Source organism: Ovis canadensis, chromosome 16, assembly GCF_042477335.2.
Source record: "Ovis canadensis isolate MfBH-ARS-UI-01 breed Bighorn chromosome 16, ARS-UI_OviCan_v2, whole genome shotgun sequence".
In the NCBI taxonomy this organism is placed as follows: domain Eukaryota; kingdom Metazoa; phylum Chordata; class Mammalia; order Artiodactyla; family Bovidae; genus Ovis; species Ovis canadensis.
Genome location: NC_091260.1, coordinates 44,332,659 through 44,352,579, shown reverse-complemented (window position 1 = coordinate 44,352,579; position 19,921 = coordinate 44,332,659). Strand labels below are relative to the sequence as shown.

General features: G+C 42.1%; 1 protein-coding gene across 1 annotated transcript; it reads right to left on the bottom strand.

Annotated features, from left to right (window-relative positions):
• Positions 1-3,291: 3,291 nt before the first annotated feature.
• CCL28 (C-C motif chemokine ligand 28) lies at positions 3,292-19,545 on the bottom strand. The gene is made up of 3 exons (XM_069556425.1): positions 19,255-19,545; positions 7,163-7,289; positions 3,292-4,014 (listed from the first exon to the last, which is right to left on the bottom strand). Exons 1-3 carry the CDS (start codon positions 19,322-19,324, stop codon positions 3,822-3,824), a joined length of 390 nt encoding a protein of 129 aa, XP_069412526.1. The 5' UTR covers positions 19,325-19,545; the 3' UTR covers positions 3,292-3,821.
• Between the last annotated feature and the right edge of the window lie 376 nt (positions 19,546-19,921).

The window sequence follows — 19,921 nt, the reverse complement described above, 5'->3', positions numbered from 1 at the left end:
ATGTTGATGTCTGGCAAAACCAATACAATATTGTAAAGTAAATAGCCTCCAATTAAAATAAATAAATATAAATTAAAAAAAAAAACAGTTTAAAAGAATTGCATCAAAGAAGCAGGTCTGGGAAGAGGGAGGACAAAGAGGATGTTATTGTTCATGATAAATTCTGCTGCACTGTTTTTTATTTTTTACTACACACTTGAACTGCTTTAATAAAAATGTAATCTAAAAAGACCTTAGAGGGTTAACATAGGTGATCTACTCATAGTGCAGTATTGGTGACACAGTAGTGTTTTAATAAGTACATATGATACTCTGTCAAATGGAATTTCTTTAGGAAGCTGTTTTCCATTACAGAAAGTTTCATTTATTTGCACTGCAGTAAAATAAAAAATTTAAAATATAGCATAAAACTTACTGTCTTTATAGCTACAAAAAAGTATGTAGAATTTTGGACCTGGACTGGAAGGGAAACAAAACTGAAAATAGTTCAAGTTTGACTGAGAGGATTAGACACCAATGTTTTCATTTTAGCTTTTCATTAATGTTGTTCATTATTTATTAATAGTATTATTCCCTGTTATGATTAATTAGATCAATTAATTGACTTTTAAGTTGCTCTCAAGTTATTATTTTATTTTTTTTAAATTTAATGTAACCTAGACAGCATATTAAAAAACACACATTACTTTGCCAACAAAGGTCCATCTTAGTCAAAGCTATGGTTTTTCCAGTGGTCATGTATGGATGTGAGAGTTGGACTATAAAGAAAGCTGAGTGCCAAAGAATTGATGCTTTTGAACTATGGTGTTGGAGAAGACTCTTGCGAGTCCCTTGGACTACAAGGAGATCAAATCAGTCAATCCAAAAGGAAATCAGTCCTGATATTCATTGGAAGGACTGATGCTGAAGCTGAAACTCCACTACTTTGGCCACCTGATGTGAAGAACTGACTCACTGGAAAAGACCTGAAGTTGGGAAAGATTGAGGGCAGGAGGAGAAGGGGACGACAGAGGATGAGATGGTTGGATGGCATCACCGACTCAATGGACATGAGTTTGAGTAAACTCCAGGAGTTGGTGATGGACAGGAAGGCCTGGCATGCTGCAGTTCATGGGGGTCACAGCGAGTCAGACACGACTGTGTGACTGAACTGAACTGAGATTTAATGTAATGTAAATTACATTACATTATTTAATTTTTAATTTACAATACATTGATTAATATTGTATTTACATTAAAACTTTAATGTAAAAATTTTAAAGTTTTTAGAACCTGAAACTTGAAGATGCTTGGATGATAGGACTATGGGATCAAAAAAGAGTATTTAGTGCTATGGTCTGAATGTTTGTGTCTCCCGACTTGGGTTCGATCCTTGGGTTGGGAAGATCCTGTGGAGAAGGGAATGGGAACCCACTCCAGTATTTCTGCCTGGAGAATCCCATGGACAGAGGAGCCTGGCGGGCTATAGTCTGGGGTCACAAAGAGTCGGACACGACTGAGCGACTTACATAAAAAAACACCTCATATGTTGAAATCTTAATCCCCAAAGAGGATGATATTAGTAGGTGGTGTCTTTGGGATTCCTGCCCTGTAACAGTGGGTCCAGAGAGCTCCCAGTCCTCTCTACCATGTGAGGACACGGAGAGGGAGGAGTCAGCAGTTTTCAGCTCAGAAGACAGCCCACCCACCGAGACACTCTATCTGCCACACCACCATCCTGGACTTCCCCGCCTCCAGAACTGTGAGAAATAAATGTTTGCTGACTATAAGTCCCTCAGTCTGTGGTATTTTATTAAAGCCGGTGGAACAGACTAAGCTATTTAGGAATCATTTTCCTCAGGATTACCCATTGTATCTTATTATCATATTAAAAAGCATGATGGAATTGAGTGGGAAAAAGCCTGTATTTTTGGACAAAATCTGTCTTTAAGTTGAAAAGAAGACGCTAGTGAGGGAGATTTTGCAAAATCAAGGTCATGAAGAGTGTGCAATGTCCTTCACTGCCTTAACTCAGTAAAATTTCCTTCACTGTGCTTAACTCACTAATATCAGGTTGAGGCACTTTCTAATTTATGAAGACGGTTTTTGCCAGGATCAGGGCCACCAAGCCCAGGAGCAACATGTCTTCATTCTAGAGCCAGGTAAAACTGTCCGCAGGCATCCCTGGCCCTTTTGGAGCTCCTGCGCAGATCTTTCCCTGCATTCCTCCTCCTCTGCCCACCTCCAGGTAGGTGCACACCTTCTAGGGTCCACTGCTGGGGCTGATGGGAGACTTGGAGACCTGGGGCTAAGGCTTATCCCTGTCACTTACCATGTGCCCTTGGGGCAGTCATTTTACCCCATAAGCCTCTGGTTTCCTCATTCAAAAATTAGAAATATCAATACAAAGCTCACTGATGCTAAATTAGTGTTCATGAGGAATATTAGACGGACTGTCGTTTGGTGATAGTTTTAGCCTACATCAGGTTCAGCACCTCTGGGCAACGCCAATACCTGGGGGTGGCACACTGGGAGAGCCAGACGCCTGACACTTGGCTGAGTGCACGCTCTGCTCCTGCCATCTGGTGGCTGTTTATGAAAACCATCTCCTATTCTACAGCCTCTGTGAGCAAGGAAGCCAAAAGATTAGCAGAGCCTTGGGGATGGACCCACAAGGCTTGGTAAAGGTGTGTTAGGAATGAAAGGATGTAGGCTCCTTGTTTAGGAAACTGAAATCATCTCACACAGGACCCATCTCTAGACCCCTGACTAGTCTGCTCCAACAATTGACTGTAGGAGGCAGGTGGCTCCCAGGACAAACCAGGCCTTTTTTTTTTTTTTAGCATCTGAATTTGTCAATCCAAAGTCTTCTGTGTAAAAAATGAACTTCACTGTTCACAAACTCTAAATAGTGCACTAGGAAATATGCAAATTCACATAGGAAGAATTCTTACCAAAAATGCTAAATCTGAATGTGATCCTGAAAAGTATTTAGTTACTCAATAGAGTCTCTGCGACCCCATGGACTGTAACCTGCCAGGCTTCTCTGTCCATGGGATTCACCAGGCAAGAATACTAGAGTGGATTGTGATGGCCTCCTCCAGGGGATCTTCCCAAGATGGCAAAGAATCTGTCTGCAATGCAGGAAACCTGGGTTCAATCCCTGGGTCGAATATATATGTTCATGTTTTATATATACATTCATATATTAGAATATAAACATATATATGATTGTGGAATATGAACATATATATTATATCATATAGATGATTAAACTGCTGCCTTTTTAGGCATAAAGCTGATGGCACGATCTTATAGAAAATGTCTTTATTCTTGACGGATGTCAAGTTGAAACACTAAAAACAATTTAGGAGTGAAGTGTCAAGATGTTTGTACTTGTTTTCAAAATGGTTCAGGAAAAAACTTATAACTTTGTATATATAATGTTTTATATATACATGTACAAGGAGAGAAGAGAGAGAAAAAACAAATATGGCAGAATAGTAACAAGGATTAATCTGGGTAAAGGCATGCAGATGTTCACAGTACCACTCTTTCAACTTCTTTGCAGATCTGGAAAACGTCATAGTAAAAAAGTTGGAGAAATTAGATCTGTATGCTGCTCCTCAAATATTATGTGAAGATAAGTATTCTCTTTTCACTTCATTTTTTCAGTTGAGTATATTATTGGCTACGTTTGCATCTGTGTGATTATCCCCTTGAAAAATATATTTTGTTTTGCCCTGTTGGCTCCCAATAAGGAAGATTCACATGATATTTTTATAACCAGCCACAACCAAGTTCACTTGGGACTCCTCTGTGTAGCTTCATCTGTGCCTTCTCTAATAGGGCGTTTTATGGCCATGCGCTTCCTGCCTTTCCCGATGCGGCCCTTTACTGTTCCTCCTTGCGTGGTGTCTCTTCTTATGGCAAACGTTGCCTTGAGCCTGTTTCTTGGCTGCTTGTTCTTTCATCCACTGCTTAATAACGTGATTGTGTGGGCTGACACAGACTCTTCTGCGCTTGACATGAAGGCTGCCAAGAAGGGAAGAAAAAAAAATCACTGATAGACGGTACAAATAAGTAAAAACTTAGTGACCTTGTAGGCAGTTCCCACTTTGGGACAGTGTATGTCTGGACACAGACTGAATCCTAAAGCTGAGGACCACAAGGATGAATCTTTACTACAGCACTGCCTGTGGTTCCTCAGACATCCAAAGAAAATATTTAAAGGAGCAGGAGAAGGAAATGGAGGAGGAGGAGGAGGAGGGAGACTGGGAGAGATAGGAGGAGGGGGAAAGAAGAGGAGGAAAGCGGAAGAAGGGAGAGATGGAGGGAGAGAAACCATGGGAAAACAATTCTTCGTCCTGACTGCAAGCACCCAACCAAAAAACCACTGACTTCCTCATTGCCCACCTTAAACACATCCTCCTTCATGAGGTTTTTCTAGATCCTCTCAGCTAAACGCCTCTTTTTTCCTCTCAGTCTCTGTGGCCCCCGGTTACCTGTCTTCTGGCACTTAGTTTTCTCCATCTTTTATCTGAGTAGTTGGTTCAGACTCTATTCTTTTTCTGTGGTGTTATGTTCCTCGAAGGAAGAATAGTCTGGAAGTATCTTGAAAAGGCCTTGTTCACAGCAGGAATTCAGTAATTACTTGTAGATATGAAGTGAAAATTGTTCAAAAATAAGGACAATCTGGTTTTGTTTCAACAAAACAATCTTACTATAATATAGATTTATACTATGTCTCAGAATTTGTTCTCGTGTTCATTTCCCTATTATGAAATGTTGACAATGTCGTAGGAGAATCCTAGAACACCATTCACAATTTCTGGTAACTCGAATAATTTCTGATTACAAAAGACATGGCTTTTAATTCCCCATCAGATGCCATCCAGCTCTTATTAATTGTTGAAAATCCTGCTGGCTATACACATACAATATTTCTGTATCTGGATAAATGGGAACCCCTCACCCTTCTCTTCGGGAGGTGGGGATATATAATATATATATATATAAATACCAGGTGGGGATAGAGATGAGGCTGCCGTTCCTTCAGATGACCCAAGAGGAAGCATCAGCTAATGTGGGGACTTCTGAAATGGGAGGAAAAGTTGGGAAAGGCTTGAATGCACTTGAGCATAATAAAACCAGCATGTGGGATTATTAACTTAAAAGAAGTGAGGCGTCTTAATAGGAGTATAACACATTCTCTAAGTGTATTAGATTGAGAGGTCTTCAAAAGAAAAGCTAATTCTCCCTGTGGCCCATTGGCTTGCCTTAAGCTATTACAGAGAAAACTGGGCTATAGCACCAATATGGAGAACAAACAAATCAACAAGAAAGAGCTGAAGTTCCTACCCTTTCCAAAGGAATAAATTCTCTCCTTACCCTGTGGTGTCAGCAAGAATCCGAGCAGACACTCAGGGGAGAAGGACCCCCACTGACAGCCAGATACGCCCATTGGCTGCAGAGGAGAGAACGAGGACTCAAAGCCAGCATTGCTTGGGGAGTGAGGAGGCCGAGGCAGGGGCATTGGCTCTGGGGCTACAGGAGAGACCTAGATGGGGGAATGCAGACAGAGGATCCAGGGAGGAGGAAAGCACAGGAACACAAGCAACACCTGCCATGTGGGATTTCAAAGGCCTGCTCAGTGGGGCCTCAAACCCTCAAGGTAATACAAGCAGAAAAATCAGCTGCCAGAACATAATGCCCTAACCCAAGATGTGCTGATGTTTTAAAACTCTTAAGTTTAAAGACTGCTTAAACCTACACTTGCATCACATGTGTCTCCATCAGGATAAGGAGGTAGCCTCTTTCACACTCCCTGCCTTCCTCCAACTCCATAATATTCTGGTGGGCACTGAGCCACTCAGTTGTGAATTTCTAGGTGAAGAGTTTGATGCTAAGAAACCATTAGGCTGATCTCTCGATTTTTTTTTTTTTTACACATAAGAGTAGCCTGTGACGGTCCAGTGAATTTTTAAGGAAGGCCCTGCCATAGATTACAACTATAATTGATCCCTAAAATTTATTTCTTTGCCCATTTCTCTAAGCACAACAGCCTTTCGACAACCATTTTTGAAAAAATACTCAAGCCTTCCAAACAACTTTATTTAATAATCCTAAATTTTCTTCCTAACAGATAATGTCTATATGATTCAAGAAGACTCAGCCCCCTTCCCAAGATATACAGCTTTGTGTTTTGTTTATGTGTAGAAAGAGTTAGAAACTCTTTAATGAAGTCACTATAGAGAAATTTTAAACAAGCAAACTGCTGTCTCAGACATCAGATATTACAAGTGATTGTGTTACAGGCGTGAAAAGAAAGGACCTATTTCTAGGCAGAAAAGAACAATGAAATAAATTTAGTGTGTTCACTGTGAGTTAAGTTGTATTAGTTAATTGAGATTAATAATGCATATTATTTCAGAGTTGCAATTTCAATGCTTGCAATGTTTTCTGCATCTAAAACACTTATCTCAAACCTTAAAGTCTTTATACATATTCAAAGTTAAGGGAACTAATGTTCAAGAAGAGCAAGTTAAAATTGAGATGAGATACCACTAAACACACTAAACTAAAATTAGAGACTGGGGCACCAAAAATTGGAAAACATTTAAAAAAACAACATAGTTAAGGGACTACATTTTGGATAAGTAAAAACATGTTCTGTAGTAAAACAGTTTGGAAACAGAACATTTAACTTTATATGTCGACTGTAAGGAAACACAAGAGAGATGTCTTATCAAGTAATCATGTAACTTATGATTACAAAATAAGACACAGTCCAATTTCATCTTACTTGAGACCAAGTCGTAACCACTCTATATCCTTCAGCTGTCTTGTCAGCACAGAGGTGTCAGATTCTCATCTGTTTCTTTCATTGTAATTTCCCCCCCACTCAGAACGTCCCTCGTTTGGCCGAGGAAAGGCATGCACATTGTCTGGTGACTGAAAGCATTTCACCTTCGCTGCATCGCTGCAGTGCAGGGTGTGGAGGGCTAACGTGAGGCTCTGGACATCCTGGTACTGAGAGAGTGTGCATTAACACCACTCTCCCCTCTCTTGTTCAAATAACGATCTGTATGTTGGGTAGCAGGCAGAGTCTCCCCAGCCTGTGGCTCACTGGTGGAGAAATGGTCATTCTGCAAGTTTAGCCCTCCTGCCAAAGAGCACTCACATGACAGCAGCCAAGTCACAATCTCCGTCAGCTCTCTGGATGCGACACGTCGTCACTCTTTCCAGAAGTCTTCTGGAAACATGATGTGAAACCTCAGTGCAGCAGCTGGAGGCAATGGGAAGTATGGCTAAAAGAAGAAAAGAAAGAAATGTGAATCCTGTGGTTTATAGAATACATGTTGTTCAGTCACTAACTCAGGTCCAACTCTTTGCGACCACCATGGACTGCAGCATGCCAAGCTTCCCTGTCCTTCACCATCTCTCGGAGTTTGCTCAAACTCACGTCCATTGAGACGGTGATGCCATCCAACCATCTCATCCTCTGTCGTCCCCTTCTCCTCCTGCCTTCAATCTTTCCCAGCATCAGGGTCTTTTCCAATGAGTCAGTTCTTCGCATCAGGTGGCCAAAGTAGTGGAGTTTCAGCTTCAACATCAGTCCTTCCAATGAATAGTCAGGACTTATTTCCTTTAGGATTGATTGGTTGGATCTCCTTGAGGTCCAAGGAACTCTCAAGACTCTTCTCCAGAACCACAATTTGAAAGCATCAGTTCTTCGGTGCTCAGCCTTCTTTATGGTCCAGCTCTCACATCTGTTCATCACTACCATAGCTTTTCCTATGGTTTTACCATAGGAAAAACCATAGTTTTGACTATATGGACCTTTGTTAGCAAAGTAGTGTCTCTACTTTTTCATATGCTGTCTAGGTTTGTCATAGCTCTTCTAAGGAACAAGCATCTTTTAATTTTGTGGCTGCAGTAACCATCTGCAGTGATTTTGGAGCCAAAGAAAATAAAATCTGCCACTGTTTCCGCTTTTTCCCCACCTATAGAACACTGGCCTGGCTTTATCTTGGAGACTCCAGTGAAACAGAATGTTAACCTGCTTAAATGAGGGGCAATCATTTACTGGGGGCTTTGTGTATGCAGACCACAGAGCAGGACATGTCTTTACCTTCCAGAACTCACACTGTATTTTGGGGGGATAAAACTAAGCACAAGCAAAGACATACAGCAAGGGAAGATGTGGGCAGTGGAGCTGTGACCAGACTTGATTAAAGAAGCAAGATTGATAGAGTGTCCCCAAAACTCAGAGGGGACCAACCACATGGGCCCCTGGAGCAGGTTTGAAATTAACTGCCCAGGAAGGACTTAACTGAATCTTTGAGGATTTGGAGGGATGGCAAAAATGGAGAAGGCTTGTCCAGGCTAAAGGAAGTGCATGGTCAAGAGTTCTGAGATAGGAAAGCATAGGGCATACTAAGGGAATACAGAAAAATAGACCTCTTTGCCTGCACTAAGCTGCTGGGAAGCTGATTGATGAGCGATATGGTTCAAAAGATGGACTGACATCACATCATTGACGCCTTGCATGTTAGTCTAAGGAGGTTTATCTTTTTTGAAATAGAGACCATTAAAGATCGAGAAAAGAGAAGGGTTTTAGAAAAATTTGTCTTGCAGTGATAAGCAAGTAGGAATAAGTACGGTGTGATTAGGGCAGGAAGTCAAGTTAGGAGAAGCTTATGTGACCCAGATAAAAGGAGAAAAGGGCAACACAAATAATGAAAGGAAACTAGTCCCCTACTAAAATGTGTATCTGCAAATTCCTCCATGCTACCTGCACACAGTAGTCTATGCTCCTCATTCCTCCAAGTGGGTAATGCATTTCTTCAAAAGTTAGAAATTATGGTCAACGGTGGCTGCAGGTGGCAGTCTTATAGTAACAGACAGAAGTTAGCGCCTAAATTAGGATTAAAAGAAATGATTAAAACCCCTCAGTGGTGTCAGCTCTAAGCCACAGAAGTTTCTGATCCTGGGACAAGAAGAGATTATTAGTGAAAGAAACCAGGTTTAAAAAGCCATATATGGTATGATCCCATGTATATGAAATGTCCATAGACAAATCCATAAAGACATAAAGCAGATTAGCGTTTGCCAGGGGTGGGGGCAGGAGAGGATGGGGAATGACTACTAACAGATACAAGGTCTCTTTTAAGGGGTGATGAAACAGGCTGAAACTAGATAGCAGTAATAGTTGTACAATTCTGTGAATATACTAAAAATCACTGAATTGTACACCTTCTTTGTTCATTTTTGTTTTTGTTTTGGCTGTGCCTTACAGCTTGCAGGATCTCAGTTCTCCCACCAGGAACTGAACCCAGACCAAGGCAGGGGCCCTGAATCCTAACCACTAGGCCACTGGTGAACCCTCTACATTAAATGCCATTTTTTCTTGGCCACTCTGAACTGTGAAGCAAGGCCCATGACAGTAAAGCACTGAATCCTAACCACTGGACTGCCAAGGAATTCCCTATTTCAAATTTTTTTTAAGGGCAATGGAAGAACAGAACACTGGTTCTCCTCACATTTATTAATGTATTGATCTCCTGAAACTAATAGTTCCTTTCTTTAGCTACACTCTGCTGCTATTCTCCAACTAAAGTTGTTTTAATACCCCAAATAAGGTTTTGGGCTTATTCATGTAACTATCCATTCGTTCACCCATCTTACTGTATAAAAATTATTATGTGAATTCTTGTAAATGAAATACTATCTATAGCTATGTCTACAAGTTCTTTTATATTGAATCACTATATTAGACCCTGGGAGTAGAAAAACGAACAGTTACTATTACACAGAACCCTCTATTAGTTGTCACTGACTCTTTGTGACCCCATGGATATAGCCCACCAGGCTCCTCTATCCATGGGATTCTCCAGGCAAGAATACTGGAGTGGGTAGCCATTCCCTTCTCCAGGGAATCTTCCTAACCCAGGGATTGAACCTGGGCCTCCCACACTGTAGGCAGATTCTTTAGCATTGAGCCACCAGGGCAGCCCCGTTGTGACCCAGGCAACTATAAAATCTGAAATGGACTTTCAAAAGCTATGTGGGAATTAAGAATCATAAGTGAAATTATGTGTTTAAAGAATTCGAGTTATCTGAATGCTGACATCAATTAAAAGCACAGTTTTAACCCAGAAAAGCACCCAGGACCTATATGTACTTAATAAACTGGATGACATTTCTCAGATATAAAAGATGGGCTCACCTGGAGATCACTTAACCTATCAGATTAACTATCAAAAGACAAGAGGCAAGCAAGCATATCTGGTGTTCATAGATGTGACTGGTGCCCTAGTGAGGCACCTGGAAATACAATAGGCCAGGAAAGAATCCTGTGAAGAGTACACAAGGTAGGCAATGAAGCTTGTGGGATGATTAGGACTAGGGCTAAGGTAAGATTCTTGTAGATAACATCACGCCCCCAGAGGTTTTCTCATGCATCTTCCTGTCAGAGTATTTCCATTTTTAAAGAACAATCCATGCTTCCCTAGTGGTCCAGTGATTAAGAATCTGCCTTGCAATGCAGGGGACACTGGTTTGGTTTGATCCCTGGTTATGGGAAAATCCCATGGTGCCATAGAGGATCTAAGCCCAGCCACAACTACTGAATCAGTACTCCAGAGCCTTGGAGCCATGCTCCACAACAAAAGGCCAGCACACCACAGCTAGAGAGTAGCCCCGGCTCATCAGAACTGCCTAAACATAGCAATGAAGACCCAGCGCAGCCCCCAAAAAAGAACCATCAGGAATGTCCTCTGATTTCAATAACTAATATAATTATAAAAACATTTTTATTTTTGCATTTTTATATTTTTGCATCTATGCTCATAAATAAGATTAGTCTATATTTTAATCCCCTGAAGTCATCCTTGAATGTTTTAAGTGTTAACATTACATTAATCACCAACAATGCATCAGTCAACTTTCTCTATTTTTCTATTATTTGGAAAAGTTTGTGTAAGACAAGAATTGCCTCTTCTTTCACTGTTTGGTAAAACCTCTAAAACCAGCTAGGCCTACTGTCTATCTGAAGAAAAGATGTTTAACTCTGACTCAGTTTCCTTAAGAGTTACGTGCTTATTTAGATTTTCTATAACCTCAGTTTTGATAGCTTTCTAAGAAATTGTCCATTTCATCTACAATTTTTAATATTTTGTCCCTGAAAGAATTCAGAACACATGACCCCAAAGTATTCCATTCTGGCATGTTGATTATTTTAAGTTAAAGTCAGAAAAACAGCAGATGCAAAAAGGGCACTCTGACCTTCCTAAAAGCAAGATACAAAACTTCCAAGTAAAAGGTACTCTCCCTGCACCTGGGGAAGAAAGAAATTTTTAGCATTTTACAACCTTCTGGGTGAAATGAGATGGCGTCTCCATGAGACATGAAGTTGCAGCCAAGGAGAATCTGTACAAACTTTATTAAACTAACCCTTATCTTCTTCATCGCTTTCCCATGCTTAATTGCCTTGGTTCAAGTTCCTTTGTTTTCTCACATTTTCACAAATTACCACTTCGTCCAACTTTATGTGAAAGCCATAACTCAAACTGCTTCTTTGAGTCTTCATTTCCTTGTGAAGACACCCATTAAATAAACTTGTATGCTTTTTTCTTATTAATCTGTCTTTTGTTATAGGAGTCCTAGTAAAGAACCTAGAAGGATGCAAGGAAAGTTGTTTCTTCCTCTCCCCTACATTACACCATTATCTGTAGTTAAGAGTTCTCTTTCCATTATATACTGTTTTGAATAGGCAGGTCCTGTGCAAAGAAGGCGATGGCATCCCATTTCAGTTCTCTTGCCTGGAAAATCCCATGGACGGAAAAGCCTGCTAGGCTATAGTCCATGCGATCAGGAAGAGTTGGAGGCGACTGAGCGGCCTCACTTTCACTTTTCACTTTCATGTATTGGAGAAGGAAATGGCAACCCACTCCAGTGTTCTTGCCTGGAGAATCCCAGGGATGGCAGAGCCTGGTGGGCTGCTGTCTATGGGGTCTCACAGAGTCGGATACGACTGAAGCAACTTAGCAGCAGCAGCAGCAGCAGTGCAAAGTAACTGCTTAAAAACTTTGATCTACATAATAAAGATAATTTATTTGTAAATTTACAAATACAATTTGCTTAGAAACTAAAAAAAATACATTCAACTCAGGCTAAATGCGAATCACAAAATATTAATTCTGGAAAATAATGGAAATGGTATTTATTATCATGGGTGGGACAGAGCTAAGTCTAACATAAGTGTATTTATTTAAAACACAAACAGGATAAAATAATTGGGTGTCAACCATAAATTGGCACCTGCCATGGCTGCTTGCCATCTATCTCTACAAGGATTAAATCCTGTTGGGCTGCAGCTGCTGACCTCCAACACCCCCTGAAGGAGTTCGGGGTGAAGAGCAGTAATGAGGCACTTTGCTCAAGGAAATTGGCAGCACTGGTCTTCAGATAAATATTCTCAGGAGCTGATTTTATGAGTGCAATTCTTGTAGATCCTCATATCTTGTAAAGCACTAAAATTCTTCACGGTGACGATTGTTTCTAATGTCTAGCAGAAGTTGCAGGAACCCAACAGAAACTTTCTACAAAAGCCACGTACTTGATTGCATGTAGGAGAAGGCAATGGCACCCCACTCCAGTACTCTTGCCTGGAAAACGCCATGGATGGAGGAGCCTGGTAGGCTGCAGTCCATGGGGTCGCGAAGAGTCGGACACGACTGGGCGACTTCACTTTCACTTTTCCCTTTCATGCATTGGAGAAGGAAATGGCAACCCACTCCAGTGTTCTTGCCTGGAGAATCCCAGGGACGGGGGAGCCTGGTGGGCTGCCGTCTCTGGGGTCGCACAGAGTCGGACACGACTGAAGTGACTTAGCAGCAGCAGCAGTCCGCCTTTACCAAAATCACATACATACTCTCTTTCCCCCTACCTCTTTGGAACAGTTTCTCAGAGCCATCTGAGGTGCTGTCTCCCAGGGTACAATCCTCATATTGTCCCACATAAAACTTAACTGGCACCTCTCACGTTGTGCATTTTCTTTAGTTGACAAGTGTTCCTCTCATGTCCCTAGAAAAGGAAAATCAGAGGAAAAACTAAAACAAAAATGGGAAAAAGACACAAGCAGAACGGTGTCCCAGCCTTGACGGCTGTCCCAGCACACGTATCTGTAGGCGAGGGCGCCACGGGTGGGGAGACTTGGTGCTGGAGCGGAGGCCCCAGCTCAGGGAAGGGGAGGAGTGCGGAGCGACAGCCCTGGGCCGCGGGTGGTGCTTGCAGCTTGTCTGGCCCACGTCTGGCCGCTTTTCTTGCAGCTTGTCTGGCCGCTTTTCCGGCCTCTGCGCGCGCGCAACCTCCTGGGCGGCTTTCTGTCTCAGCCCGCGTTTGGTGCCCGGGCACAGGGAGAGCACTGGGAGCGGAGCCCGGGCCAAGGGTAACAAGGACTGCGCCTGGAGGAGGGTGGCTTCCTGCGACCGGCCAGGCTACTCACAGGCCCACGGACGCCCGGCAGCGCGAGCCTGCTCCTCCGCCGCCAACCCCGGGAACCTCAAGCACCTGCGCCGTCCGCCGGGACTTCGCCGCCTCTGCCCCGCTGCTCCAGGTGACGCATTTCTGCGTCCCGGGCAGCGCTTCCTGGAGCTGGAGGGGAAAGCAGATGTGTTGGGCATATCTTTCCCACCTCCGTTAGTTTTTTTGGTTGCTTGATCTACTCGTTTCTGATGCACGTAGTTTAAAAAAAAAAAATCTTAAACTGTTGTTGAGATTGTGTCAGGTTTGGGGTTATTTGTTTGTTTCGACAGTCTCTTTTTATAAAACATCGCTTGGGTTCAAATGCAAACGAATACTCTCCTCGTCGGGTCGCATCTCACTTAACCATCATTTACCACTACCCAAGCCAGAAACGTGTGTGTCATTCCCTCTTCCTGCAATCCACAGACAGTCACAAACACCTGTAAATTTTACTCCCTGGACATTTCTCAGATTTGTCTCCCTGCTTTTCGTCCCTGTTATCACTGCCCAAGTTCCAGACCTCATCAGTTTGAACTACTGAGGATCCCAGTTGCCTCCTTGCTCCCAGTCTTGCCCTTTCCCGTCATGGATCTGAGGTCTTATGGTACCATGTGCTTTTCTGGCTTTATATATTTTATATATGTATACAATTTGGGGTTTATATGACTATGCCTTTTGACTATGAACTCCCTCAGCATATCTTTATGCCCGCACCACATAGCACAGTGCCTGGCATTAGTGCTTTTCCTTTTTTAAAAAATAAGTTTTTGGTCAAGGTCTTATGTCCCAAGTGTCCTAAAACTGCACAGTGCTTTTTCAAAAACATACCGTCCTCCCACACTCAAGTAATTAGGGGTTAATTCAATATGATAAATCACTTGTATTCTATTTACTATTTTAAAGATGATGTTATTAGTATCTCATTAAAAGCATTATCTTTTATTATAGTGTTATTGCCAATGTTCCTGTTGGTTTGGGGTTGTCATCGTTGTTTCTAGTATTAAGTGTCAGAGAGTTGAATGGTTAATTTGCTACAAATGTCTGTCTCTGATTTGACTTTATGTCTGTGATCCAATTTTGGTCACTAAGAGAAGGCTTTAAATAATTCCTTACTCAAGACTTTTTAAGACCAACAGTAAAACACTGCAGATTCGTGATATAACAATTAGATTCTGAGCTTTAAGGATTCTGTTACTGTAGAGAGGTGACCCAGCTTCCTCTCTTACTTAGATGTATGGCTACTCAAAGTGTGGTTCCCAGAGCTGTGGTATGGTATCCCTTGGGGGCTTATTAGAAATGCAGTTTGGAAAACACCAATACAAATAACACTTTAGAGAACGCAGTAGAATGGAAATAGAGCAAAGGTACATGCCATTGTTAGAGAAATATTCTCAGGATAAAGCTGAAAATGATAAGAAAGATTCACTTCGTTTCTGTCAGTATCTCAAGTCTACAAGTACAATTTAAAAATGGCAATAGGTATAAAATTTTTTAAAGTGAAAAAAAAAAAAACCCAGAATGACAACAGTTAAATGTTCCAATTATAGTTGGTTGGGGACACACTTCCTCTTCTAGTGAACGTCATGCTTTAATGGAGCCATATCATACTTCGAATACCTACAAACAAAGGTGTCCACTGCACACCACATAGGCAAGAAGGACTCACTAAGCCATGATGCATGAAACTGCTGTGTCCAAATAAAGTCCTCCCAGATACTTCTTGGAGCCCTGAGATAATGTTTGTGTAACAGGACATGACTTGGTGACTGAACAACAACAAATATATATATATGGGGTCTATGCCTGGTTTATGTTTATACATCAAGTGATGTAGTAAAATAATTTAAATGTCATCATTAAGAATAAAGAGGATTTTTCCTTTAAAGGAGTCCATATATGACTGAAATTTGAGACAGTTGCTACTGTATTATAAGAAGTCACTCTGCTTCTCTAGACATAGAAAAGAACATTAAAAAAAAACAAATATGAGGAAAGTTTAAGAGGGAGGAGACATATGTATGCCTATGGCTGATTTATGCTGATGTATGGCAGAAACCATCACAACATTGCAAAGTAATTATCCTTCAACTAAAAATTAAATTAAATTAAAAACAGATCAAAACACACTAAAGGGCAAACTTGAAGAGAAACCAAAGATTACTGGGCATGTTATGTCTGGCCTCTTGGGGACCACTCCTGGTGAAATGGAGAGCCCCAGTTTACAAGCACAGATGTATATTCTTGGCAACCATCTGTAGTGAGTCTGCTATAACTGAAACAAACAAAAGATAAAGCTTTCCTTCAGGATTCAAGCAGCAAGTCCCTAGCATGTATCTCTAATCAGGAGCCATCCTACTCTGAGAAGGCTGATTATCAGAAGAAACTTGAAGAAAGCCAATTTGGGACTCAGTGAAGCAAAATCCCCCAACTTGTATCTGCTGGACAAAGTGGACGTTTAGTCTTTAATGTAAAATAAAAACAGAAAGACCCACAAACCCTGGATTGTGGCTTTAAAGAATCTGGCTTTTGGCCACTGAATAATAGACATTTTTATGGAGTCAGAATTGATTTCTGGGAATTGGCAGCCATGTCGTTGGGGGTGGAGTATTGCCCTATCTTTGGGTAGAATCCAAGGCTTTTAATTATGGGTAAGTCAACTGCTTCCTGATTTATACAGAACACTTGGGGGATGCCAGTTACTAAGCCATCACATCAAGATGGCCACTGTAGGCACCATTAAGATAATGGAACATTTAATGTCTTACAAAACAAAACACATTTTTCAAGTCTCAGACTGGCACAGGCCACTTCCTTATTTCCCCGAGTCCGAGACAATGGCCGTAGTCAGTGTTCACCTCCCTCCCTCCCATCCTGACCTTCCTCCCAGCCTGCATTCCTTACAACCTCCACAGGGCACTTGAGACACACAGACCCTTGAATGGAAGCTTCCTACAGAAAGTACTGGACAGTGACTGCAGTCATGAAATTAAAAGATGCTTGCTCCTTGGAAGAAAGGCTATGAAAAAACTAGACAGTGTATTAAAAAGCAGAGACATCTTTTTGCTGACAAAGGTACGTCTAATCAAAGCTACGATTTTTCTAGTAGTCATGTATGGACGAGAGAGTTGGACCATAAAGAAGGCTGAGTGCCAAAGAATTGATGCTTTTGAATTTTGGTGTTGGAGAAGACTTTTGAGAGTCCTTTGGACTGCAAGGAAATCTAACCAGTCAATCCTACGGAAAATCAATCCTGAATATTCACCAGAAGGACTGATGCTGAAGCTGAAGCTCTAATACTTTGGCTATGTGATACGAAGAACTGACTCATTGGAAAAGACCCTGATGATGGGAAAGACTGAAGGTGGGAGGAGAAGGGGATGACAGAGGATGAGATGGTGGAATGGCATCATCCACTCTAGGGACATGAGTTTGAGCAAGTTCCAGGAGATGGTGAAGGACAGGGAAACCAGGCATGCTGCAGTTCATGGGGTTGCAGAGTCAGACACAACTTAGCAACTGAACAACAATATATATTGGGATGCACTTTTAAGGTTAACTTAATATTAATACATGTCCCACCAAAAAAAGGAAGGTTCATTACTTATTTCTAAATGGCAGAAACTTGGAGCTTCTCAGACAATGTAATTTTCCTGTGACCCAAACTGCTGTGGGCTTCCCTGGTAGCTCAGATGGTAAAGAGCCTGCCTGCAATGTGAGAGACTCAGGTTCAATCCCTGGGTCAGGAAGATCCCCTGGAGAAGGAAATGGCGACCAACTCCAGTATTCTTGCCTGGAAAATCCTATGGATGGAGAAACCTGGTGGGGTACAGTCCATGGGGTAGCAAACAGTCGGACACAACTGAGTGACTAACACACAAATCACCTTAGGAGAAGCCCTGAGACTAACTCAGAGCATTACAGTCACATCTCCTCAGCTCTTTCTTATCATCAACTGTTCCTTTTCAAACACCTCAGTGGCTTGTTGTCCCACCCTCTTTGCCAGAACTCATTCCCAAGCAGACCTTGGCCTTGGGTCTGGCAGGGCTTTCCTCATCACCCTGCCTCCTCCACCTGCCTGTCCCTCCCTCCTCTCCTGGAGGAATGCCGCTGCTGCCTCCGCCACAGGGAAGGCTAGAAACAGGCCAAGAAGCTGATGGGGGAGACATATACACTTTTATTTCAAAGCTTCACGTGAAAAAAAAAACAAAAAACACCAAATTGCCAATACTAGGAATGAAGCCTTAGCTGGTAGACTTTTGGGAAACAATGGATCTGAGTCCTAAAATCTCAATGGTGAAATTTTCTGAAAAATTTACAGAAACATAAAATGAAAAACTTTTTGCCTTGATAAAATGGAAGGACAGAGATGAAGAACTGTGCTCATTAGTAAAGCTCTGCACATTGAGGTGCTATATTGGGAGTCCCTAAGCAAATGCCTACAGGAGCCAAGCAGTTAATAGGATGTTAATAGCCAAGCAGTTAATAGGATGTCCTTCTCTCTGTCCGGAGAAGGACAGAGGCTAGTCTGCTTTAGCAGTTGTTTTTTTTTTTTTTTAGCTTTTTATATTGTATTGGGGTATAGCTGATTAACAAGCAATGTTGTGATAGTTTCAGGTGAATGGCAAAGGGCTAGTATGCTCTATTCATTCTTGCCAGAGAAAGTGGAACCAGTGTTGCCAGACCTGATTTTTCAGGAGAAGCCCTAAAATCCAGTTTGTATGTGTGTACACACAGCTATGTGTATGTGAAACCTGTCAATTTAAAATGTTGCCGGGAGTTTTCAAAAAGCAGACCAAAGAAAATTTACATTTTACCTCTGTTCTGAATTTAGAGAATCTGTTCAGGGTAAAGTTTCAGAAAAGAAGACAGTGGAAAAGAGTCAAATCAGTCAAGTGTTAAATACCTATATTTAGGGTTTCCTAAATATAGTAGAAAAGATTACCTCCGGTCCAAACGCACTTATAATCTTCATATGAGTGAGTAAGTGAAGTCACTCAGTCGTGTCTGACTCTTTGCGACCCTGAGGACTGTAGCCCACCAGGCTCCTCCATCCATGGGATTCTCCAGGCAAGAGTACTGGAGTGGGTTGCCATTTCCTTCTCCAGGGGATCTTCCCAACCCAGGGATCGAACCCAGGTCTCCCGCATTGCTGGCAGACACTTTAGCCTCTGAGCCACCAGGGAAGCCCAGAATCTTCATATAGATGCCAGCAACTCAAAATAGAAGTTCTCTCTGATACAATTTGTATTGTTCAGTCTCCTTTATCCTGAGTCCCTTTTGTAAGATCAGACTGAAGTTTTGGTTTTCAGTATCCACAGGGCTGACTTTGGTCTGAAAGCTTGCGACTTGCCAAACCCTAAACCAGAGGTCAAGCCTATCTTTCTTCCAGGAATGTGCACACTTGTATTCTATCTAGTAGGCAGAGTGAGGGGGCAAAAGCTGAAGACAGCCTTTAATAGGCTCTCCTTCAGCCTCTATTGGGGGATTTTCTAAGATAGTATCATCAAAAAAGGAAGCACTGCTCCAAATTGCACAGGTGGCTAATTACTGATATTCCTGTTCAAATGAGGTTCCTTTCTGGAATTGCCTCTTGGAGGTGAGGGATTGAAATGTATGCCATTCTCATGTAGATAACTGGAAATTCCTGCCCTTAACTGCTGGCGGTACCTCACTCCTTCCAGCTCCATCTTGGAAGGCAGCCCCCTCCTTCCATTGGAGGCTGAGATAGCCGGACCCCCCACTCACCTTCTGAGGGGTGAAAAGCCACACAGGCAGCCAAAGCCAGGAGGGCGAGCCCTGTCTGCTGCATTCCCATCTGTCCCAGAGCACAACAGCAGCGGAGGCGAGGCTGTAAGATCAGGAAATGAGGCTTAAAGTGTCCTTGGGTGCAGAGAAAGAGCGTGGAGGAAAGCAAACCAGAAAGCCCCGCCCTGGGAGGTGCCAGGGTACCTCTTTCTCATGTTTCTTTCCTTGAAATTGGGCTCTTTCTCAGGACCAGAGCTGTTTGCAACCACCTAGGGGTCAGGCGATGTCAGTGGTGATCTGCCATCTGGTGAGGTTCTTGTGAGTTTGGAGGCGTGTGCTAGAATTCAGGGACAATTAAAAAATACCTGCCTACATGAATTCCTGCACAGAGTTATAAATCAGAATTTTGGAGTAGAGGCCCAGTAATTTGAGTCTTAAGAAATGCTCACAGGTGATTCTGAAGGACACCTTTATTGAGAACCGCTGCATAAAGGAATCAGCGTTTTTAAGTAGCTTGTTGAAACTAAGCTTCTAGGGACAAAGGTGGAAAGTCATAAAAAGCATTATCTGGTGGAAAGATGGGAAAATTCAACTCCACTTTGGTCTTGGTTGGCAGCCAAAGTGTTTCCAGTGAGGCTGTTAGCTTATTTAGGAGAAAGGTAATATG